The 24,452-nt window shown below is 40.8% G+C and overlaps 3 protein-coding genes across 4 annotated transcripts; all 3 read left to right on the top strand.

Annotated features, from left to right (window-relative positions):
- The first annotated feature begins 337 nt into the window (after window positions 1-337).
- shisa4 (shisa family member 4) lies at window positions 338-10,264 on the top strand. Its single transcript, XM_084929452.1, has 5 exons — window positions 338-635; window positions 3,751-3,928; window positions 6,144-6,280; window positions 6,373-6,564; window positions 7,399-10,264. The coding sequence occupies exons 1-5, from the start codon at window positions 557-559 to the stop codon at window positions 7,437-7,439; spliced, it is 627 nt and encodes a 208-aa protein (XP_084785578.1). The 5' UTR covers window positions 338-556; the 3' UTR covers window positions 7,440-10,264.
- A 1,723-nt stretch (window positions 10,265-11,987) lies between these two features.
- lmod1b (leiomodin 1b (smooth muscle)) lies at window positions 11,988-19,016 on the top strand. 2 transcript variants are annotated; one of them, XM_084929447.1, is made up of 4 exons: window positions 11,988-12,401; window positions 12,540-12,850; window positions 14,180-15,868; window positions 15,947-19,016. In XM_084929447.1, exons 2-4 carry the CDS (start codon window positions 12,575-12,577, stop codon window positions 15,971-15,973), a joined length of 1,992 nt encoding a protein of 663 aa, XP_084785573.1. In that variant the 5' UTR covers window positions 11,988-12,401; window positions 12,540-12,574; the 3' UTR covers window positions 15,974-19,016. The 2 variants fall into 2 exon arrangements, with proteins under 2 accessions (XP_084785573.1, XP_084785574.1); XM_084929448.1 differs by having other exon boundaries at window positions 11,988-12,850.
- A 121-nt stretch (window positions 19,017-19,137) lies between these two features.
- Window positions 19,138-24,447, top strand: timm17a (translocase of inner mitochondrial membrane 17 homolog A (yeast)). Its single transcript, XM_084929451.1, has 6 exons — window positions 19,138-19,221; window positions 21,120-21,219; window positions 21,502-21,565; window positions 21,925-22,053; window positions 22,759-22,869; window positions 23,567-24,447. The coding sequence occupies exons 1-6, from the start codon at window positions 19,196-19,198 to the stop codon at window positions 23,641-23,643; spliced, it is 507 nt and encodes a 168-aa protein (XP_084785577.1). The 5' UTR covers window positions 19,138-19,195; the 3' UTR covers window positions 23,644-24,447.
- The last annotated feature ends 5 nt before the right edge of the window (window positions 24,448-24,452 follow it).

The raw sequence follows: 24,452 nt of genomic DNA, 5'->3' as shown, positions 1-24,452 counted from the left end.
CCACATTTAATTTATTGTTTAATGGTGTATTTATTTAATTAATTTATTATGTCAGTCCTGACGTCCCATAGTCAGTAATTATGCTTTTTGATATACTGCGCATCATGCAGATAAAGACCGCTGTGCATAATGAGTACCTTTGATATGTTTATTGCTAATAATAATTATCTTGTGGTTAAATGTGAAAGGCTTACTGTGTATTTGCGTATTTGAGTAAAAAGATGTGTTTCCGTTCCATTATGATTTGTAATTATACTGGTGACGCGGTTTGGTTTTTGTTGTTGGTAACTGTCGACGGCCGAGTGATGGGGCATAATTCTAACGTTTCAGTCGTTCCGTGAAGGCAGCACACCCCTCGTCCCGGGTGAGCGGCGTCACAGCAGCGCTCTGTCATTTCCACGGATAAATTACGGACTGTCAGAGCTGTCCCGTTCCCCGTGCTGTTCCCTGGCCAGGATAATGCACGAGAACGACCGTTAGCGCGCCTCTTTCTGCTCGTGCACACCGATGAGAACACCTGCTCTTTAAAATTACTCGGTTTAAAATCCAAACGGGAATGATCTTTCCGGGGGGAAACATGCCCCTCATCTCGGTGACTTTGGCGGTGCTCGCCGTCGTCCTCAGCACTTCTCAGGGTAAGATTGTAGCTTTCCATCCAGGCCCCGCCGCTAGCTAACGGCAACGGAGTAACGGTTGATCCCTGCCTCCGTTTTTTTTCCTTTTCTTTTTCCCCTTTCTTTTCTGCGGCACTGCTGCTTATTTATCCCGCACACCGAGCCGCAGTCACCGTCATCTCAAAGCGCTTTTGGCTGTTTAATTGTTAGCCCGGAGCCTCGGTGTTTATTTTAGGCCTAAATCACTGGAACTAAACGCTGTTCAGCGGACACGTTTAGCTTTCACTGGCTCCTTTATGACGGGAACTAGTCGTGCAGCAGTTCATGTATATATGAAGTGAACTGCTGTTGCTCGTTAAATCTACTATAGTTAGCGGAGAACCGGGAGCTAGCTAGTTTTGACTCGTGATTTACCGTTAAGATACCTGTTCAGGTGAAAATCTGATTTATCTTCATGTAACTCATGGCTGATACCGCGCTAAGTGACTCAGACGTGTTTGTACATACTGGAGCAAAATTGGAAGTGTGTTAAGGCTTAATATATCAATAGAAATAAAAAAAAAAAAGCTTTATTTCATATTTAAAAATAATAATTAATATTAAGCATTCATATAGAAAAATGCATATATGACCTTTTAGTGGAGTTGGGTGACGTATCAGTTGGCTGATAATATACAAGCTTTTTACATTTAAGCAAGAGTTGTCCACATGTAGTCGATGCAAAGAGTCTTTTCCAAGTCTTTATATATTTTATACGCAGGAAATAGCCTGGTATATCGCTATTGTTATATATGGTGTCTAATATGTGGTAATACAAAGCAAAAAAAGATGTTTTCTCCAGCAGAACTGCTCAGACTAGAGTTTAAAGACAGTGCTGGAAGGCTAATACTTAAAAGTACTTTTTAATATAACTTAAAAAACTGTATGAATGCACAGATAATACCAGGCAGTATATATATCAAGATCTGAATAATTTTTGTGCTTTTAGATCTGCATCAGCTGCTGCCTGGACTCTGTGTAGCATAGCAGATTCAGTGAGCAGTATACATCGCTGTGCACTTTATGATCTGGCTTCCTGGCCCTTTAGACAGCCTAAGGGGACTACAACATTGACGTATTTTTATATATAAAGCTACAATGCTCCCTGCTTATCTGTGAAATCTCCCTATCACTTGCAAACAGCTGTTCTGTTTGATTTTCGCTGGTCTTCACGGCACCCAGGATTTCTGCAGAACCTGGTAGATCTTAAAAAAATGTCAGATAAAGCTGAATTATGATCTATCTCTGTGATACGGTTTAAAGCACTGGTGAAATAAAGATTAAATATATATGTGGTTTATTTTTCAATCCCCAAGTTTGCATAATATGTGACGTCACGGTGGCCACGTCTGTCTTTTATACAGTCTGTGACTCAAACTCGGGCTTAAATTTAAAAGTTTAAATGTTTATTGCCGTAGTAATTGCAGTTTGTAGAGTGAACTACACTGCAATGTACAGACCACGCTGGTTTAAATGGCGTGGACTGATTAATACAATCAAGTAAAACTCCTGCCAGTATGATGTGCTAAACTTTGGCTCATAAAGTTAAATTAAAACCTCTTTAAATGGTTTCAAATACAGAATATTGTAACAGAGGTAGGATTCACTGCAGCAGGGCTGCTTCTGTTACTCAGCAAGTTAAGCTGTGTCGCAGTTGGCCCAGTGGTGCTTTAGAGACGGGCCACACCAGTGCAAGCATCTAAATGATACTGACAGCAAACAGTAATAGATTTTTTTTTTTTTAAATTAAAGCTTTTATAAAGCTGGACAACTTGCATTGTCAGGGCTAACACTCAAAGGTCATGAACCAAATTTAGTGTCAGCTAGTTCAGGAGCCAAGTCTATACAAGTCTTGGCTCGATACTGTGGCCTAGACGGCCTTTGTGAAGTTTCCATCAGTTTAATGCGCTCTGCTCAGTACGGAAAAGCAGCTCTCTCGGGCTAAATGTGTCATCTTATTTACATACGGGCTGCAGCTCGGGTTGGATGACCTAGTGTAATGTTTCTTTCTGTGTGGAAAACAAAATCACCAGTACTGTAGTAAAGTTATGTTTTTTTTTTAAAATGTAAACACAGTTTTATTAAAATGCCTTTCATTTATTTAAGCGTAGCACACATCAGTTGTGTTGCAAAACTCTTGGTTTTGCAGTATGTGAACCAGTCGTGTGTAGTCAACCCCCCAAAAGCCAAATGTGAAGCAGAAAAACCCAGAGTGTGTCGGTTTTCTCCCAGGCTCCACATGAAAACTGATGGATAAAAAAGCAGTGAAGCCTTCACAAACACACAGTGACCTGTAATTTAGCGCTGCCTTAAATTATACGATGTGGAAAGGATAATCATGCGTTCGTTTTTCAGCTTAATTAAGGGCTTATAATGCGTTTATTCTTTGAGGAGACAGCATGTGTTTCGCAGGTTTGTGTGAATCATCATTTTTTTGTAAGCCCGTCGACTGCGGAAAATAAACTGAGTTTTCTTTCATCCAGATTTTGTGGTGGCTGTGTGTGGATCTTCCTTAATAATGGCAAAAATTAAGGCCTTAAATTAACCGTTAAGGTCAGTTTTCACTCAAAAATGCCAAATATTTAATACGTACTTCATATTCAGATGAAGGACTTTGGTGCTTGACCTCGTCTTTTAATAGAAGAGGTAACTGTCAGATTTACTGAGAGTGAAAGTGATCTTTAGTTGCAGTCATTCAGGTCCTTTAAATCTCCTGGGTACCTTCCAGTACTGGAGCCCGAATCAGTTTTCAGCCTCTGCCACAGGGAACTGCTGAATAATGCATTGTGACTGTCTGGTCTGGAATAAGAAAAATATAAGAAAGAAGTGCCAGGAAATGTTCAAAATACATATTTATGATTTGCTCGAGGCAACCCTGAGCTGGATCTGTAAATTAACAGTCAGGACATTGATACAAACAAACAACGGCATGTCAAAAAGGAGAGATAAAAAGGAAGATAATCACTTTAAAGAGCCATGTGAAGTAGCGCTTGCTGTTTTCCTCATTTCTCTGCTTCCTTCCATAGCCAGTTATTTGATCACTTCCCCTGTTGTGTCATCCTCCCTTTCACTTTGTGTTGCTCTTGTTGTTTTGCAGTCAGTGGGAACGAGCAGTGTCTGTGGTATGTGGATAAAAATGGCACCTGGCACAATGGCTTCGACTGCCCTCTCATCACGTTCTGCTGTGGGAACTGCAACCGACGCTACTGCTGCCTGGACGCCTTCAAGATGATCACGGAGAGAGAGCAGAAACGCTGCATGCTCTTCCAGTTTAGGTGGGTGTAGACGCAGCAGCAGCGGCTTCAGTTTTATTACTTATTTATTCATTTACTTGACACCAAGCGTCACGGTTTGTGTTCTCGAGTCAAGGCAATCACTGCAGGAGCTTTTTATCCCCTCGAAGCATGGTTTTCCACAAAGCTCCAACTTAGATTCCAGACCTTAAGCATCGACACTCAGCTTCTGGGCAACTCTCAGAAAGTCTGTGAAATGTCATTATTTCCAAATAATTTGTGACACTTGGTTAAATAAACGGAGAAAGGAGGATTTGCAGATTGTTAGCTTTAGTGCAAACCTATAAAATGTTGAAAGTGAGAAACATTATTACTGAAAGGATTGGGATGGGGCCTTAAAGACTGGAAAGGTTGTGTAAAGCCACAAAAACAGCTAATGGATCGATCAAAGTTTAGGATAATTAGCAATGGACAGTTATCCTAGAAAAGCTGAAACTGTATACTCATCCATCTTCTTAGATGCTTATCAAACTTAGGGTTATAGTGGGGGCTGAAGCTGATGGCTGCTGACATAGGGTGAAAGTCCATGTGCACCATCACAGGCTAATGGGTTAAATCTATGCTGTAGGTACATCGTAACCACAAACTTCTCTGAAATCCCACTTTGTAACCTACGCTGTGAACCTCTCTGGAAATGTAACAGCCCACAGTGATTATGATTGGCCAGTTCTGTACTGTCGATTCCTCCTGTGCATTTCTGGCTAATTCTTCACTGCAGTTTTTCAATATGAATCGTCACATTGGTATAAGGAATAATAATCATAGCCACAATATAAGGATTCACAGATGTCAGGAAATTCCTGGAGGTAGATGGCTGAAACTATCAGAATGAAGTTGAAGAAATCTACGCAGAAGTGGAAAAACTTGAGGGACAAATACTTTAGACTCTGGAGGGAACAAAAAACTGACCTCAGCCAAGAGAGGAAACCCAGGACGGTAAAAAAACTGTGACAGTTTATTTGTTTATGTCATGGCTGGCACCGCATATTAAACACTGTGACACAACCACAAGGTAATCAACACATAAAACACCACGCAAATGCAAAAGGGCTGGACATGGCGTCGGCCACTTATGTGGATTACATCGTAGTGAGAGACAGACAGCCACGCAGTCTCACATCCACATCTATAGGCCGATTTAAACCTACAAATTAACCTAACGTATCTTTGGACTTGCAGAGTACTCTGAGAACACACAGGAACCGCAGAGGAAGCGTCTACTTATACGCTCTCATGGCACTGTAAACAAAAGGATATTGAAAATGGATGTTAGCTGTAGATTCATAACTAAAGCCAAATGATAACACTTGTTAAAAAATGGTAAAATGTAGGACACAATAATTGTAAAACATGTTTTCTGTGTGTTGCAGTGAAATGGAGTAAAGTCATTACACCTTAACTCAGCAACTTATTTGGAGCATTTAGCTTCCTCCCCTGGTTTTCAATCAGGAAGTAAAAAATGTAGTTTAGAAAAAAATTTAACAAGTAGACCTTTGAGTTTGTTTTTCACACAAACCATAACAGAGTCAAGAATGCTCAAGTAAAAGTCCTGCCACAAACACGAAATGACAGACGGGTTAGACTTTGTTACAAATGTCACTGTGTCCCCTCTTGTTGTGTTATGTTGGGAACAGCTGGATGAGGTTTATGATCATGCATAGACTTGTGCACTGCCTGTTCTGTTGACTATAATATCTGGTCAGTGGTGGCTCAGCTTTCTGTGAGTCTCCTGTAATGAGAGAAATCATATAGCTGGGAAAAATACTGATGCTAGTCTAAGCATGTTTGTATCTGAGGCTGCAGCATGACAGTTTTTCTCCACAGCATTTTAAACCATCCGGCACTGTTCAGCACCCAGCAGATAACGTGTGGCTTATTGAGCCTGGTGGGAGATCAGATCAGTGGGCAGAGGAGGCTAAGATAAAATGGAGGGCTTTGTTGCTTCTCTGAGATCATGAGGTGGTGGAATCTGGTCGAGACAGAGAGGTGGAGAGTTTGAGGCATTTGCTGGGATGCGACGTTGGGGTCAGTCTTCGCTAAATCGAAAGCTTCACATCACAGCCACCTCTGCTTTAATTCCCTCCAGAGTGAGTCATAATTAGCAGCACAGAGGGGGGAGGAACAACATGAGGCTGAATGATCAAAGGAAGAAAGGGAATCCTTTTTAACTTACTTCCTCCACTCTTCTTCTCCTCAGCCCCACCACTTTAGCTGGAATTGCGTCTTCCATCCTCCTCTTTGTGGCCATCATTGCGACCATGGTCTGCTGCTTTATGTGTTCCTGCTGTTACCTTTACCAGAGAAGGCAGCAGAGGGGCAGGACACCTTATGATGGTGAGACCTCTCGTTGTCATGTCGATGTCTATGCAGACGACCATGAAGTATGGATTTTCCTTCGTAACTGTGCGATCTTCTTCAACCCACAGCTCAGCAGATCCCCATGGCCAGCTACCCGGTTGAGCCCATGTACGATGCTTATGGTAAACCAATTTGCCCCTCAGAGTATCCACCCGTTGGTTACCCTATGGCGCCCCAGTATCCTGGCATGCCTCCACAGTACCCAGTGATGCAGCCGGGACCGTACGTACCACGCCCCATGGATCCTGCATACAGCCAGGGTAAGACCTGCATAACTTCCCTCAGAGTGAGCTCACATGGCTGCAGGGTTTCCTGGTCATGTCAGTATATGTCAAATCACAATCAAGAACAAAAACTGCTTTTGCATGTAAAGCAAAAAATGATGTGCCAACATACTGTGTAAGTGGTTCTTTGGGTGATCACCTGATAATGTTTTTTTTTTTTTTTAACTTAAATATTAGAGACTTTAGTGCAATTCACCCCAGCATGTGTTGAATTTTGTTCTGTCCAATGGTTGGACATTGTCCTCTCTGATTAGGAACATTTCCTCCCTCAGAGGAGAACTGTATAGTCTTTTCACTAGTTTCACATTTGTAGCACCTCTCTTTGCTACTTTCACAACATTGTGTCATATTTTAATAATGAGTCTTGCTAAATTTGAGGACTTTTCCCCTAATGCTCCCAGCCGATTAAAACTTTCACTAATCCTTTGAACAGATTGGGACAATTTTCCAGCTGACTTGTGTTTAATCATGTTTTTTTTATTCTCCAGCAACTGTTCCCATAAACTGTAAAATTTAGCATGGGCGTTTTTCGTGCCCTCAGTATGAATATTTATAACTTTGTTTTCATCCAGCTTCATTAAATCACCAAATACATAAATGTCAGTGACATTTAAAACTCTCTCTCACTCTTACCCTGTCACTATTTTGGTTTTCCAGCCATGTGTGTTCTGTGTAGTTGTAGTCTGTTTCATGAACATGCCTAGCTCTGAGCTAAAATACTGGTATAATCTGGGCAAAAACTTCTAGACTTACAGTGAAAGGCTGACTGTGTGTGTGCATGTGTGTCTTCTTTTTCTACTTGTTTTTCAGCCCCACCACCGTACTCTCCACCTCAGTATCCTGGTCACTGATGGGCTCCTCTTCACGCACACAGCGGGACACTACTGCAGCTGAGCAAAGGGACTGTTTCAAAAGAAGGCAGCAGCACTTTCTCCCACACACAGACACACACACACACACATGCACACACACGCAGATGCAGTTAAGCACACAGTCACACGCTAAAATAACCGCTACGGCTCGATTAGCAGTGGGTTGCCTGTGAAAGAAAACAGGAGGCACTTTAAGTTCTGTTTTAGTTGTTCATTTGCAGCGTCGTCCTACTTTTCCACAGTATTAATGTAAATCAAAGTCTGTCCTGCAACCTGACGCCCGACTCCTCTGGGCAGGCGTCACATGATCCTGAAAGCGAGGCGACTTCTGCGTCTTGGCGCTGTTTCACCAGCCTCGTGATCTGAAACACTCACCTCAGTGACAGGGTGTTGCCAAAAGAGAGTGCTTGTTACCTTCTAGAAAAGAATGCTGTCCCTCTTTATTTGGTAAAAGAAAAAAAATGTTTTACCTCCTCCCCCTTGTTAAGTTTGAATAAATTGATAACTGCCTGTGGTTCCATTCCAGGCAATCTCTGCCACTGATCCACTTTCTCCGGTTATCATAGCATCACGTGCTTCTTCTTTGTCTTTGATGTTTCTAACTAAGCAAAAAAATAAACTGGAAAAAAGGGATCCACGTTTGATTGCAAAAGTGATGTTTGGATCTAAGGCAGGTGGCTTTATAGATCTAAATGGTTCTCCCAGTTCTTTGTAAGAAGCCCTTTGTCACCTGTTGGTTTGAACTTTGTCTCGTCTTTCTAATATCTGACACGAGTAATTACTTTGAAGTAGTTTATTAGTGGCACCCTTTTTTATGATCTCAACATCAGCATGCTTCCTGGTCAAAGATATCTGTCCGCTTCTGCTTCTTTTCTGATTTTAAAATAAATTAGAAATTAGTCTTGATTAATTCCATAGTGACGGGTAGGGTGTTTCACAGTGAAATCCGTGTTAACGTCTATTCCTTCTAACATATCAGGACAGGGGAGTTGCAGGTCACGCTGCTTGATTAAAATAAAATATCCCGCCTTACAGTAACTAACCATGGGAAAAAAGAGATTAACTATTTAAATGAATATTTTGTAAATCTGTTCTTCAACTAAATATTTTATGATATTGTAACGAGTTATTTTAAAACCGTGTATTTTTATTGTACCATGAGATATGACGTTTGGCATCTTTCCATTTACTATTTATTACTATTTAAGTTACCTTTAACTGTGAATGGGTTCTCACCTTCTGGACTAAGCTACGAAGCCAAAAACGACTACTGCTGAAAGATCCCCTCTCTTTAAAGGACTCGTTTGACATTTTGGAGAAGGTGTTTGCTTTCTTGTTGACGGGTGCACATTTTGTTTTTGTTTTTGTTTTTTTGTTGCTTTTTCCCCCTTTATTGGCACATTTGATATATTGGCACCAAAATGTAGTTATTGTCTGTAATCCTCTTAAAAACAAAACAAAATTCTACATTGAATCAGCAAAAATGATGAAGTTAGCAGTAACATTTCCTGTAGTTATATTAATTTTGTGCTGCATAAATACATGCAAAAATAATTAAACCTAAAAGGCTTTTTAATAAAGACTTTTTGGCTTCCTTAACACAGGTGTTGCAGCTCATAATGGTGTTGCTCATCGTAACTGCTTCCTGGGTACGTCAGTTTATTTGAATAAACTTGTACATTGATTATGTTTTAAAAATGTGAAACAGTTGCCGTCAAGCTGCAAAAAAAAAAAAAAAAAAAAGTACATTTATCTTGAAATTTCGAGGCCTTGTAGTTGCAGTAAACAGTTGAGCTGTTGGGAAATGCACTCATGTGGTACCCACCACACTCTGCTATCAGGTCAGTCCCTTTCTGCACATGTGTGGTTAATTATAGGAGAAGCAAGTGGCCGATAGTCTACCTCAGCATCAGACTAGAAGCAGGGTAAAGGTCTTGGTTTAAAAAAGAAACTTCCTACCGAAACTTTAAAAGAAATCTGAATTCTAGCACAGGGTGTTGCACAGAATAAACATATGTTAATAAGTGTCAGGCACTGTTTCCAGGCCTTGAGATTCGATTCTGGGGGAGGTGAAGTCTGTTTTCCTCTGTCAGCGTGAATTTCTCCTGATCATAACCTCAACATGTTCCCATCTGTAACCCCAGCCAGTCGTCCTCTAGCCGTCCACCTGCCTGGCTCCTGGCTCTAACAGCCTTCTCATCTGGCTTTAAGTCGGCAAGAAAGCAGATGGTGGATTTCCCAAAATGTCAAACTGTCCTTTTCAATTTGTCCTTGCAGGTTTGGGCTCCAGTGAGGTCAGGGTCCGTAACCTGTAATCTCCTTTAGCTTCGAGGGCATCCCTGATCCTTCTTTAAAAGGTTCGAATTGAAAAACACGATGCCTCCTAATAGGTGATCCCTGGATTGTCTTTTCAGGTGTAGTGTATTAAGCAGCTCAAACATAATGTTAATGCCTGAGAGCTAATATTACTGTCACAGCTAGTCTGCAGCATAAATTACTCACTCCGATGCCGACGTCCAAGTGTACAGATTTGTCGAGCCTTTGTAAAGCACAAGGAAGACGCTGGGATTTTCTTTGTAAAGATGCTTTCATAAGTAGTTTGATATAACATCAGTGATGTTTCTGTTCATTTGTGCTTCTAAACCAACCAACTCCATGAGTGTGTTTTAATGACTTACATCAGGTTCAGAGTCTAGGTATGGCTTCATGTCTGTCGTCATATGGATGGTATGACACTGTAAAATAAAGTGACTGGAAAATGTTTATTTCTTTTAACATAAAATTTAACTTTGGAATGTAACAAATTGCTGTCTGTGTTTCTTTCTGAGTTTAAAGAAAGAAGTGTGATTTTTATCTATAACACTGGCCACTAGATGTCTACATTCACCCCAAAACAGCTTAAATGTGGCGTTTGAAAGTGTTTTATATATTAACAGGAACTTACACACTGGATGAGTTCATACCAGCAATACAGTTTGATTCAAAATACAATCATAATTCTAAAAAACATTATTTAATTGTTTTTTATCATAACTTTATTAAAGTAACCCCCCTTTTTAAATTTTTTTTTTTTTTTTTTTTTTTAAAATATATGTACTTATTTTGCCTGTAAATATTTGCATGTAAATATTGGGAGGAAAGAAATGAGAAAACAATGTAGGATCACAGGATTACTCACTGGAGGCTGAAGTTGCAGCTTTTTATACTTGACATAAGTTATCTTAAGTAATAATAATTTAAAGAAAAGTCCCAATATTTCTACTCTTCACATGCTCTCTGGATTAAACAGTTTCATTATTGTCCATTTTGTTATTCATGGCTTTTAGTTTAAATAAATTCTTCTCCAAACAAAATTACTTTTTTTCCACATAACTTTGTTTTTGAAGTTTTTAAGATATGACTTTGTTAATACAATGTAAAACAAAATAAGCTGAAGTAAAGTAGACTTGGTCAAGACGACCTGCTGAGGTTCAAATTAAGCATCAGAATGAGGAAGAGAAGGGATTTAAGTAACCTTGAATGCGGCACGGTTGTTTGTAGTAGTTCAGAAAATGCTGACCAGCTGGGATTTTCCCACACAACCATCTCTACTGTTTACAGAGAGTGGTCCAAAAAAGAGAAAATATCCAGTGAGCAGCAGTTCTCTGGGGTGAGAGGAGAGCGACCAGACTACTTCAGGGTGACAGGAAGGCGACAGTAACTCAAATTTGTAGAATATTAGAAAAATGTGCCTTGATTTCTGTTGTGACATTCAGACGGTCGATCATAATTTGGTAAAAACATCATCAACAAATGGATCCACCCTGCCCTGCATCAGCAGTTCACCCTGGTCGTGGAGTAATAGTGTTAGGGGTAATTTCTTGGCACATTTTGGACCCCTTTGTACCAACTTTGTGTCTTTTAAACACCACAGCTTACCCGAATATTGTTGCTGACCACATCTATCCCTTTATGATAACAGTGTACTTGTCTTCTGATGGCCACTTCCAGCAGGATAATGCGCCATGTGAAAAGTCTCTCATCTCAAACTGGTGTCTTGATCTTTACAGTGAGTCCATTGTACTCAAATGGCCTCCACAGTCACTAGATCTCAGTCCGATAGAGCACTCTCGGGATGTGGTGTAACAGAAGATTCATATCATGGATGTGCAACCAAGAAATCTGCAGCAGCTGTTTGAAGCCTTCACGTCAATATGGACCAAAATCTTAGAGGCACGTTTCAAGCACCTTCTTGAATCAAAGCAGTTGTGCAGACAAAAGGAGGTCTGACCCCGGAATGAGCAAGGTGTGCCTAATGAAGTGTCTGTCGAGTGCACAATACCATAAAGTGTCTTTAAAAGTAAAAATGCTCAAATTAAGTATAGTAAATATACAGTGAAACACTAATGCAGTGTCACATCTTTGTATTAAATAATTAAATATGTTTAATCTATTATGGGAATATTTAGTATCATATATACAGTATGCATATTTTAAACATATATATTAATTATATTTGTATTTATTTTTATTCCATACAATATTTTATTAACTATACACTGGCCTTTGTATTACAGCAAAACGTTATTGACTGTGTGACTACAATAGAGTAGCAATCCCCACTGGTTTAAAAGCGAGCTCTTATAAAACTTTTTTATTTGCGAGCGACTGTATAAACATCACTGAACTGGGCTCCAATATAAATACAGATTGTGTAATAGGAAGTCTGTGTAAGCCTGCTCTGGCATCTCTGTAAACTTCAGCCCTTCCCATTACCTTTAAAGGAGTGTGTACCCTGAACTAAATATGGACATGCACTTTCACAGGATTTCGAAGAATGTCCCAGCCTCACAGTCCACTTTGATGATGCGAACCTCTCACAGTTCGTCACTTGTAACCCTCGCTGCAAGACTCTGAGACCAGCCTCTTTGCACCAGGATTGATGCCTCTGGTGGCTTTTTGGTGAGTGGGACACGACACAACAGCAGGACATCAGCACATAGGAATAGTCAGCTTATAATTTGAATTTAAATCGAGGGATTTGCTTGCGCTAGCAGCATCAGCACCTTTAAAGAAACAAACTCCGTATATCCTCTCCAGACCAGGACAAACCCAAAAACAAAGGCAAGGACCAGATGTCCAGACGAAAGATGAAAGGCCTGACCCGTATAGGTCGCCAGGTCAGCGAGGACCCAGACCTGGACAACCTGCTGTCCACCCTCTCCCCTGAGGAAATAGAGGAGCTGAAGATGGACATGATGAAGGTGCCAGACATTAACCCCGAGGAGGGGCTCATCATTCCAGGGGAGAACCAACCTGCGCAGCCACCTATGAGCAACAATGTCCGGGATGCAACGACCAAACAGAGAGACACCAAAGGGAGGCTCAGCCAGAGGGAACCATCATTTGAGGTTTGTGAGGAAATATGCTTTGGCTTTGACTCATGAGTGTTTTATGATGAAGTATGATCCTCATCTCTCTCTTCATATGTTTATATTCGACTTCCCTTTCGCCAGTTTTGAGCGATCGTGGCTCAAGAGTTGGCAGTTCGTCTTGTAACCGGAAGGTTGCCGGTTTGAGCCCTGGCTCGGACAGTCTCGGTTGTTGTGTCCTTGGGCAAGGCACTTTACCTACTGGTGATGGCCAGAGGGGCCGATGGCGCGATATGGCAGCCTCGCTTCTGTCAGTCTGCCCCAGGGCAGCTGTGGCTACAACTGTAGCTTGCCTCCACCAGTGTGTGAATGTGAGAGTGAATGAATAGTGGAATTGTAAAGTGCTTTGAGGGCCCTGAAAAGCGCTATATAAATGCAATCCATTATTGTTATTCATTATTATTATAACCAGATTTAAAAGGAGCTATGAAATCAAACTGACTGATAGGCTACAGCATTGCATAATACCCACAGCCCCCTGGATAGCTTTCATGTCTATTTTTCATTTCACTTGAAGCAACTGGACCTCACGCACCCCGAGTCCCATCAGCTTAAAAATAGTAGTCCCCAGAGTTGACTCCTGTGCCAGGAAAAGCAATGAGTCCCCATCTATGACCCGCCTACATCCACTCCTTACCCTTAATTGTCATCTGCCAAACAAGCAAAGCACAAACATCTTCTCCAAGAGGCATTTGTGTAATTTATTGGAGATGCTACACAAATTTATTGCCAGTAGTTTGTCTGTGAGGGAGCATGATTTCAATCAGTTTGTGTGCTTAGAATAGAGACACTTAAGTGGTTGGAGCAGCGGCTCTGCGGAGCTTCTTAATCCCGGCCTGGTGGAATTCCTTGGTTGATTGCTCCTACGCTCACTGCCTTTTAAGGATGCATCTGCCAGGGCCACGGCCTCACGAAGCAAAACAGATGGAGGCTCACAAATCAAACACTTAGCAAGCTCCTCACTGCAAATGTATCCCTGTGCTAAAAAAATGGATAGTGTCCTTTTGCTGACTGTAAACACACATGCCCTATAGTGAGACGCTGTTGTACAATAAAAGACAGCACATCTGCACGATCAGATGTCTTATCATACTTTATATGTCGTGCAATATTTGCTGTAATTCTGTGGTACTACTTTTTCTGTGCTCTGTAGCTAATAAATTGAGACTCTGCTGTGATTTATTGTGTTTAGAGTGCCGCATCATTTGACATGCTGCTTTTCACAGACGTTAAATGACCCATGTAATTTTTTGTTTTGTCATACTGATGAGGAAAAATTTCCTTATCACACTCCTCATTTTCCTGCAGGGAGAGCCGAAGAAAGAGAGCCGGAAGCAGGAGTACCTGAGGAAGATGGGTCTCAGCCAGGAGGGAAATGACGATATGAAAGTGGGAATGCAAAGACAAGCTAGTGTCTCAAATGAAAGAGATATCAAGGCGGAGGACAGAAACAGCAAAGGTTCTGAAAGTTCAAAAGAAGACGGGAGCTGGTGTTCAAGTCGAAACAGGAAGCTGGATAGCAGAGAGAGCGACACGAAAGAGGAGGCCCGTGACAAAGAGAAATATGAGGACAACAGGCTGGGAGACAGAAGAGAAAACAGAGTGAGCACAGGCAGAAAAACACAGGACATGATCTCAAAGTTACAGGAGAAAAGGGATGAGAGCAAAGAGAAAGAAAGGAGGGAAGACTGCAGGAGACGAGATGACAGCAAAACCAAAGACATTATCTCAAAGCTACGAGAAAAAAGCGAGAAAGATCTGGGCAAGGAAAAGGAAAGAAAAACAGAGAGTATCAAGACACAGGGGCTTGTCTCTAAAATGGTGAAGCAGAGTAAGGCATCAGAGAACCAGCTTCAAGAGTGTAAACCAGAAGAGAAGAAGGCTAAAGCAGAGGAGAAGAAATCTGAATACAAAAACAAACCTGATGTCAAACTCGAACGACAACCTTCTGAGAAAGACGAGGTGAAACGTGACAAGATGGAGAAAAGAACAGACAGAGAAGAGTTGGTTAACCACAGTGACCATGTGAAAGAGAAGTTTAATGCTGAGCGGAAACCAGAGGAGAAGGTGCAACGAGAGGACGGTAAGGTTAAGAAAGCTGAGGATAGTGGGAAACTTGCTAACTGTGCTTCCAAAAACAGCCCTAACAGCAAGGCGAAGGAGGCAGAGGAGGAAGACGAAGACTCGAGCATGTTTGATGAGCTCATGCAGCAGGTGCGAAGCAACGACCCCTCCGTCACTGAGCTCAACGTCAACAACTCAGAGGTCATCAAGACGAAAACGCTCATCGAGTTTGCAGAAGCTTTGCACAACAACACCCACGTCAAGACGTTCGCTCTCGCTAACTGCCGTGCGGACGACCATGTCGCTTATGCCATTGCCGGCACGATCCGCAGCAACAAGACTATCACCAGCATTAACCTCGACTCCAACCATCTCACCGGGAAGGGCATCCTGTCTCTCATCCAGGCGTTGCAGCACAACTCCACGCTGACCGAGCTGCGCTTTCAGAACCAGCGGCACATCTGCGGAGGGAAAACCGAGATGGAGATGGTCAAGATCCTGAAAGACAACACCACCTTGCTCAAGCTGGGCTACCACTTTGAGTTAGCAGGACCAAGAATGACCACGACAAACATACTGAGTCGCAACATGGACAGGCAGAGGCAGAAGCGCCTGCAGGAGCAGAAGCAGGCCCAGGCCAATGGAGAGAAGAAGGGAACACTTGAGGTGCCCAAGAGCGGAGGTGGAGGATCTCTGAGGAGTTCTCCCAAAGCTTCGCCTAAACCTTCACCCATCCCTTCACCTGTGCCTTCGCCAAAGCTCACTCCAAGAAAAGGAGCTGGAGGTCCGGCTCCACCTCCGCCTCCTCCTGGGGGTGGACCACCACCTCCTCCACCTCCTATGCTGGATGCAAACCGCCCAGGTGGTACGAAGAACTCAAGGGACCAACTGCTTGCCTCTATCAGAGGAACCAATAAGAAACAGCTGAAGAAGGTACATCAGAAGGGTTGACGAAGAGGTTAGCTCACCGATGCTGTGTTTGGATTCACTAACGTTTTATTTTTCTCACAGGTGCCGGTGCCAAAGTGGCTGCAGTGATATTTCCTGCTGGAATATAAAGTGAAGAAGAAGAAGAGCAAGGGAGAACAGACATCTCACCAGAGGGTTTCTAGGGGATAACCTTTATAAATTCCCCTGGCCGGTTAAAGTGCAGTGGGGCAGATGAAGACAGTGAAACATGAGACGTTTGGAAGAACAGCCATCACTATGAGTTCTCCCAACAACACTGGACCAAAAAGACTCTGTGGAGAATGAGTGATGAAGGCCTCTCTGCAGAGAGTGCCATGGGTTTGAGGCTGTTTGTCTTCCATTCATACTGACGCTTGGCTGGTTATTTGCACTAGATAATATGAGGCCGATCATATAACATGTTGGCTTGTATATGCATCTGAATGTGAGTGTGTGGGAGAGTGTGTGATGAGCTTAACAAGAGATTCAAACAACTCTATAAAACTCTAATATTCAACAGTATGTAATTGAGATTAATTTGAAAAGTTATTTATTTGTGGAGAGGGAATCCACCCTATCAGCTGTAAATCTGTAAATCAAACTGGGAATATCAGGGAATTAACAAACATGGCGGCCTGACTTAAGAAAATCTGGGTGGGTGGAGAAAACAAAAAGGTCACGGTGGTCTTTGATTGTGTGTCTCAAATCTCAAGACATCTCAGGCAGGTTTCGAAAGCAGCCCATTGTCCCAGGAGTCCTGGGACATAACGAATGAGTCTTAGCATGGAAATAATTACATCATGCATTTTATCAGGAAGTGCAGGAAGATAAGTTTCAGCATCTGATGTTGCGTTTTGTGCAGAATCATTCTAGCCTGGGTTTTACATCAAAATGTCAGAAACATCATTAAATCAACACTACTGTTGGTTAATGTGCTATTTAAAAGTGAATATCAGTTCTAAAGGAAATTTAATGTGATTAGCAAAAACCTGAGTGTTGTAATGAAGCGCATACATTATTACATGTTTTTCTTACAGAGCCTGTATGTTTTCAATAAAAGATTCTGCTATGTTTGCAAGTTTAATGTTACCCGTCTGATAGAAGTGATTGGAATCTGTTATTATATTATAATTTTTAGCTACAATAAATGAAATTATGTATATGATAATGTCATTAATTCTCTATATATGTGCATATGATTATATTTGTACAAGTATAGATGTGCTCAGACGTTTACATCACTGATCATGGGCATGTTTCAGGCTTTTAATGATTTCTTTTAACTGTTCTTCATCCATGATCCAATGACTGTACAGCACACAGCTTTAATTACTTTGAAAAACAAGAACTTGAAAGGCTCACCTCTAATCTTTCAAATATAACTCTTGTCAGTGTAGCACAATTGGTCAATCTTTGTCTTGTCTGACCATAAAACATTTCTCCAGAAGGCATTTGGTTTGTCCATGGGGTCAGCAGCGAATTTTAGTTGTGCTTTAAGGTGTTGATTTTGGAGCAAGGACCCTCTCAGACAATTGTGATGGCATGCTTAGAAATGGTTCCATGAAACGTTCCCAACTTGTATAAATCTACAATTCTCCTCAACTTCATTGAGTTCTTTGGACTTTGCCATTATTCCTTGTATTGGGGAATTCAGTGGTTGCTGTCTAACAAATGCTTTTTATGGAGACAAAGAGGAACTACCAATTGTAATTTCTCGTGATCATTAGCAAGAAGCAAATAGGCCTCGGCCTTGTCGAGTTAAAAGACACTTTAAAACCTTCAGCAGCGCTTATTAAAAGGTTCGAGTCTGTGTCTGTTTTCAGCCTGTGTGTATAATTTTGACCCTGTGTGGATTAGAAAAAATCCAAAAGAAATTCAAACCCAATTCTTGCATTTTAAAGTAAATAAATATGTATGCTGTACAATCCTTCCACCCTGGAAAAGGAGCAACTCAAAGAAATCCTTATGAGCCGCAAATGATCATCACATTCATTCCTATGATGAGTGTATGGAAGCTTCTGACCACAGCTGTATATACATTCAAAAATGCAATGGCTTGTACTCGCAGCAGGATTTTACGACATCACTATGACTTTTGTGGCTAGTTGGGGTCCCATGACTTACTTAGACTAAGGTGGAAACTTGTGGTGTCCATATGCCAAAAAATACCTTTCCAGGAAAGCAGGAGGCCTCTCGTGTCTCGTACTTTAACTACTGAAATAAACATGGATTCACATTTTTTAAATTTATGTATTTGCATTTCTTGATGGATTAATTTTAAAAACCGCAAGGCAGAACCTTTACCAGACACAAAACATTATATCAACTAGCGAATGTTTTCGTAGCATGTATATCTGTGCTTCTGCAGTGGACCATGAAGAACTTTTCTTCTATCTGTTGCTCTTTACATAATGTGTTTAAAGCTACGTGGAAACATTGGGAGCTGTCTAGTGTCCACCCACCAGCTGGAAAGGTAGCCATCATCCAGAGAAAAAAGAGAGCAGCAGCAGCAGCAGGCCAGTTTATCTCTCTGCAGCCTTGCCTCAGTCTCTGCATCCACAAAATGCCTATATTTGGTCATTTCTCAATGAGGGCTTGCTCTGTAAGTCATTCCTTTCTCGTTCCTAATAATGGGCAGTGAGCCAGCCTTCTGTCTTTTAGCTGTAGCTGCTACTCTGACCAATAGTCTCAGAAGGAAGAAAAAGAGGGGAAGGAATGAAATGTTGAGATTACTGGTTTTCAGTGCCATCAGAAGGCCTCTAAGTACATTGCATTGCTATTACTAAGAAAACACTAGGAGCACAGCAGAGTGTGATTATTTTGCTATGAAGATTTCTATTTGTGTTGCAGAAATGTAAAAAAAAACGTTTATTAAGGGGTGTTCTTTTGTTTTTCTACCTGCTTTTTAACCTTTGTCACTGTAAATAAGACTTTATGTGATCAGTGTGACATTGCTTCTGTTGATAGAAATGTCAAAACTCTCTTATACCTGTCTGGCTGTCTTTTAATTTGCTTCATGTTGCTTATCGATGTGAATTAGCAAACACTCAAGTATAATACAAGTCTATAGTGCTTGAACAGTTCTACTTTTTTACTTTACACCATTATATTTACACCATGTATATATCTTACAAGATATTTTTTGGTATTTCTGTGGATAGGTTTAAGAAATAGGCTGTAATAACTTTAATAAAATCTCAGGACAGCAGCCTGAAGCTCATCCTTCATCCCTGCACGCTCTGTTCCTTTAAGACATGACGTGTCGTTACGTCAGGTGTTTGATAATCGTTACGTCAGGAAGCAGAGAACAAAATGGAGGAGTATGCCAGAGAGCCGTGGTGAGTCCTAAAATTAAAATTAATCTGTTTCCCGCACCGTTTTAGCGTGTACTGCAGTGGGCTGCGTTTTGAATACATGCCATGTTAGTCGTGTTTAATGTTTTTATTTTATATGACGTGACACGACCGAAACACCTCGAAACCGGCCGGCTAGCTGCCGTTAGCAGAAATGCTAACTTCGCATACACAAGTGAAGGTAGTTTGAGCGAGCACTGCGTCGGGACGGCTAAGTCACGTTGTGACCTTGTCGGTTTTATTGCCACATGTCATTGCTTTAAATTTACTGACCCCACAAACCGGTGCTTAAAAAAGGCATATAACATCTATTGTAACCGTATACTGGTAGCCATTCGGGAAAAGTTGGAGTAGTTATTTTAGTATTATTTTGCTTTGGCGCACAAGTAAGCTAGCTGGATTAGCTACTTGTGCGCCATCTAGACTGCAGCCTGATGGCTTCAGCTAGCTTGAGACATGTCCTGTTCAAATAGTTTATGAACTTTTAACAGCGTCACTGAGGATTTAAAATAAATGTTTTTACAAATACATACATTTTTTCTCGGTGGCTGTCCTCGTGTATGCTTATTTTGGTTTAGGTTTAATTTATAAGAACCGTGAACTAAATAAACTTATTAAAAGTTCAAAAAGGTTGGCCTGGTTCGCTGTTTTTCTCCCACTTATCTTTTTAAGTATTTTGGCCAGCTTTTAATAACAATTTAAGATCGCATACTAATGGTCAGAAACACGGGACACAAGGTTACTGTCCTTCAATATCACTGCAAAATGTTCGTTTCGTGATTTAAGATGTAGTGCATCTGTTTACGTAAACGAATGGCTATGAGTAAAATAGAAGATCCAGTTTTACATACATTATTTAAAACGGTTACATTTTCCTGATTTTGACCAGAAGTCATATTACATTGTATGCAACCATCTAACCATGTAAACCCTTTCTAATAAAGTCGTATGTGAGAAGTAAACGTGCAGTCTGTTTGTTTAAATTTGAGATGCGGTCATGTGAAGTATAATCCTCACTGCTCAAACAAACAAAATGCTGTAATGCTTCATGTTTTACACTGGTTCAGAGGTGGTCATTAACATAGGACACAGAGAGAGTGACCCTGTGAGTTTGTGTGCGTTCACACGTACGCCTGTGTGTTTTTCTTCGTCTGCCTCCATCTCACACCAACCCTCTGCATGTCCTCCTCCACTACATTGCCCCTCTCTGAGGGCTTCCACTTTTGCTCATGTCTGGCAGGTCCATATTCAGCATCTTTTTTTTGTCAAATATATATACACACTAACCGTCCACAGCACATGTTCAGACCATCTCAGCCTTGCCTCTCAAACTTAGTTTCTGTTTAAACTGAGCTTTCGCTATGATACCCATTTCTAATCCCGTCCATTCTCTCTTAGTTCACTGCCAGTGGAGATCTTAACATCTTCAGCTCAGCCTCCTGTCTTTTTGTTAGTGCCATTGTCTGCTCATCATACATCTCAGCAGGTCTCACTACTATTCTTTTGTAAACCTTCCCTGTCACTCTTGCTTCTGTCATAAATCAGCCCTGACACTAGTTTCCATCACCACCACCCTGCCGAATCTCTTCTTCACTTCTCTTGTGCACTGTCGGTTGCTTTTGGATGTATTTAAACTCCTCTGACTACTCTTCACAGCTTCACTGTTACATCGTGTGTATAGTTAGATTTTACGAGTGTTGATATTCAGATGACCTATATCTTATTGTCATATTACCAGTAATAAACTAGTTCTTCTTCCTTTACCTTTGGATTTATTTAGACTTACAGGAAACATTAAGAGATTGTTATGAACATGCAATGCGAGATCTCAAATGTCATGACATTATTAACTTAAACAAACTAAAATGTCTGTTCTCTTTTAGCCCCTGGAGGATTGTGGATGACTGTGGGGGAGCTTTCACCATGGGAGCTATTGGAGGAGGAATATTTCAGGCAGTGAAAGGCTTCAGAAATGCACCCTCGGTAAGTTCAAGGACTGTTTTCTGGCCTCAGTCAAAGCTGACATTCAAGGTACTGTCCTTGGGGTCAGTGTCACACTCAAAGACACTTGATGATGAAGCAGTGTTTCTGTTCCTGTAAACAGGAAATTTTCTTTTTAATCCAACCTGAATTTCAAAGACCCACAATTTTTTCAACTTATGTTATCAGTCATAATCTGAAAATTCTGAATCTTTGGTCTCAGAAATCCTGACCTGACAGTGAATTTCCACTGATGCATGTTTTTTTTGTCTCTCTTTTTTGTAGGGGATGAGCCACAGAATGAGGGGTAGCTTAACTGCTATCAAGACCAGAGCCCCACAGCTCGGGGGTAAGAACAATTGCTGAACTGTTTCAAAGGTCATTTCTCTTCCTTTGTAAAGAACATGGGCTGTAGTCAGCAGCATGTTGTACATCGTCTGCAGTTCCGATGGTGACAAGTTAATCTTGGGAAATATTTCAACTTCGTATATTAAAGTAATTATCGTTTAATTAAATAAGCTGCTATTGGAGCCTGAAGGCATAATCTGTGTGCAGAATTATTAATACTTTATTTGCTGTTGAAGTGTGTTAGTGGTAGAAGTCACTTATGTAAATATGTGACGCGGGTGATTGCTTGACAAAGTGACAAGCGTATCTTCACTGATAACTTCTTCAGCTGATGCAAATCTTTTCTTTGGCGTGTTGCAGGTAGCTTCGCAGTATGGGGAGGCCTCTTCTCCATGATTGACTGTGGTTTAGTAAAAGTGCGAGGGAAGGAGGATCCATGGAACTCAATAACAAGTGGGGCCATGACAGGAGCTATTCTTGCTGCAAGAAGTGAGTAGTCAACAGAAAACTTGCATACCTCATACAAACAGCAAATGTGCTTTCACATGCATGTCCACATTTATTACAACCCCTCGTGGGTGTGAGATTTTCAGGCTTTTTTCTTCAGTGGCTTCTTGTGGGAGTTTCTTAAAAAAGAAACAAAACCTGCAACAGCTGGTCCAGTAAACCCAGTTTACAGACTTTCCTGCAGTCAGTATGAGGAAATGGAGTTGTTGATTCTTGTAACTGGTCTGCATATTTTCATTTTTGTCTACTTCTATTTATAGATTAGTTTTTGCATCACTTTCTGGTCATTTTGCTTACTTTACTGGAGCAGAAAAACTTGAAGCTTATTTGTACAGGGACTGTGGGGTCCTCATATAATTCTGAACAACTTTAACAAAAGATTGAATAGACAGAAGTGGTTTACACATTTGCCCGACAAGCAAAAGATTCCCAGTTCCAGTGGAGTTGCGTCAGGAATGGTGAGCAGCCGGAAGTAGCATGAAAACACTTGTGCTATATACCTTTTTATTGAAATGGATTATAATAAGTTGTATCCAAAAATAGTGGATTAAAACTGATACAAAAATTGATGGTGGGAACATTTTCTAACAAACAGTACCATCTCAGTCTTGTTGAATATACCTTTTAAGTGCAGAAATGAATGTTTTATGTGATTTTAGTCAATTAATGCCCTTGGTTTGTCCATAGATGGACCGGTAGCCATGTTTGGCTCTGCCGCCATGGGGGGTATCCTGCTGGCATTGATAGAGGGCGCTGGAATCCTGCTTACTAGGTTTGCCTCTTCACAGCTTCCAACTGGTGAGTTATACTTTGGTGATTTTTTTTTTTTAAACTCAGTGAAAGAGACTGAAGAGTGTTTTATGTAACGAGCACCCATTGTGATAAATTACTGTACATAAAAGTCTACCTAACCACCAGAAGCTATCAGGCGTGAAAGAATACTTAGATGAAAGATGACATGACTGCGGCAAAGAAAAAAACACTGAATGTACTGCGACTTCACCTCTTGTTGCCCAGCACCTGATATGTTTATCTTTGTTGACTGTACTTTAGGAGTGTTAGTCAACCCCCAGCTTGCTCACATGCTTTGCCGAAAACAGTATTCAGTCACCATGCACACAGTAGCATGGATTATAAACATCAGGTCTAATATGTGTGATAAATCTCATCTGATTCTTCTGCAAATTTTCTAAATTTTACTGCTTGTGTTTGAATTGTGGGACAAAAATTATTAAATTATAAAATTTATTCTGAAACAGTGTTTATCAGTGATGATACTACAGTTATGGCAAAATGCAAATATTTGAAGATTGAGTCAGCTTTCTGAAAAAACTGACTATATTTTAATTTGTGACTGTTTTTAAATAATTGGAAAAAAAACACTCAGTCGTCATATGTCAGTGAGGACCTTTTGGGAAGTCTTTTTGATTCATCAGTTTGCTCTTTTAGACTTTTGGCACCGATCTCACTCTGAGTTTTATTTTTTCCTCCTTAGGACCTCAGTTTGCAGAGGAACCTGCCCCTGCTCCCATGCCCACCTCTCCCTTTGGAGACTACAGACAATATCAGTGAGAGGAAGTCCTCACCTCTTTATCCTCTAGGCCTTTTTTGAATTCCTTGCTGAAGTGAAAAAGAAGAAATGGCGGTGCAGAGTACCACACATCAAACAGTAGAAAGTGCACCCAACTTTATGGACTGTCGGAGAAGTGAACGACAAAACACGTCACCATTTTCCTTCTTTCAGGAGCCATGTACACATCTGCCTTTTGCCATTGTCAGGCTTGTCGTGTGCATCTGTTTCACCTAGCAGTGGTAAAATACAGACAGCTGAGAGTTGTTGTGAGGATGAGATGTGCTTTTCTATTTTGTTTACATACAGTATAGACTGCATGTATCTTGATAGAGAATCTGAGATGTTGAATCTATCAAAAATATGTCACACATGGAACATAATTAATTATATGTACATACAGTAAAGCTTTCACTTATGTTAATCTATATTTGCCTTTTTTGTCATGCTTGGGTTGGCCAGCAACACTTGGTTGGCCTTTTTTTTTTTTTTTAATTATTTGACTTTATTCAGAGTTATGAAGGCAAACATCTTACCACAGACACACAGATGCCATTCCTGGAATATATTAGTTTGTTTTACAGTGATTTATTTATTTTTCAATGGTAAGGAGTTGTGTCAGATTGTTCTATTTTATGTGATGGTGGTTTTTACATTCAGCACAAGTGAGAAAAAGACTGCTAATGACAAACTGAGGCAGACATTTAATATTAAATGGAGAACTCAAGCAAGGGATTGATGTATTCTGTATTAAATCTGTATGACAGATTGTACTCTGGTACATTAAAGAAATAAGTTGTAAAGTATGTCT

The sequence above is a fragment of the Perissodus microlepis genome, chromosome 5 (genome assembly GCF_051167445.1).
Source record: "Perissodus microlepis isolate ML-2025 ecotype Zambia chromosome 5, ASM5116744v1, whole genome shotgun sequence".
Taxonomy (NCBI): Eukaryota; Metazoa; Chordata; class Actinopteri; order Cichliformes; family Cichlidae; genus Perissodus; species Perissodus microlepis.
The sequence above is the reverse complement of the archived record's forward strand: the minus strand, read 5'-3'. Positions and strand labels throughout refer to the sequence as shown.

Excerpts from the sequence above, each read along its gene's own strand:
- shisa4 (XM_084929452.1), top strand. The coding sequence starts at position 557 with ATGATCTTTCCGGGGGGAAACATGCCCCTCATCTCGGTGACTTTGGCG. Across the intron at positions 6,281-6,372 it reads GGGCAGGACACCTTATGATG|CTCAGCAGATCCCCATGGCC; the intron begins GTGAGACCTCTC and ends TTCAACCCACAG. Across the intron at positions 6,565-7,398 it reads GGATCCTGCATACAGCCAGG|CCCCACCACCGTACTCTCCA; the intron begins GTAAGACCTGCA and ends CTTGTTTTTCAG.
- lmod1b (XM_084929447.1), top strand. The coding sequence starts at position 12,575 with ATGTCCAGACGAAAGATGAAAGGCCTGACCCGTATAGGTCGCCAGGTC. Across the intron at positions 12,851-14,179 it reads AGAGGGAACCATCATTTGAG|GGAGAGCCGAAGAAAGAGAG; the intron begins GTTTGTGAGGAA and ends ATTTTCCTGCAG. Across the intron at positions 15,869-15,946 it reads ATAAGAAACAGCTGAAGAAG|GTGCCGGTGCCAAAGTGGCT; the intron begins GTACATCAGAAG and ends TTTTTCTCACAG.
- timm17a (XM_084929451.1), top strand. The coding sequence starts at position 19,196 with ATGGAGGAGTATGCCAGAGAGCCGTG. Across the intron at positions 19,222-21,119 it reads GAGTATGCCAGAGAGCCGTG|CCCCTGGAGGATTGTGGATG; the intron begins GTGAGTCCTAAA and ends GTTCTCTTTTAG. Across the intron at positions 21,566-21,924 it reads CAGAGCCCCACAGCTCGGGG|GTAGCTTCGCAGTATGGGGA; the intron begins GTAAGAACAATT and ends GGCGTGTTGCAG.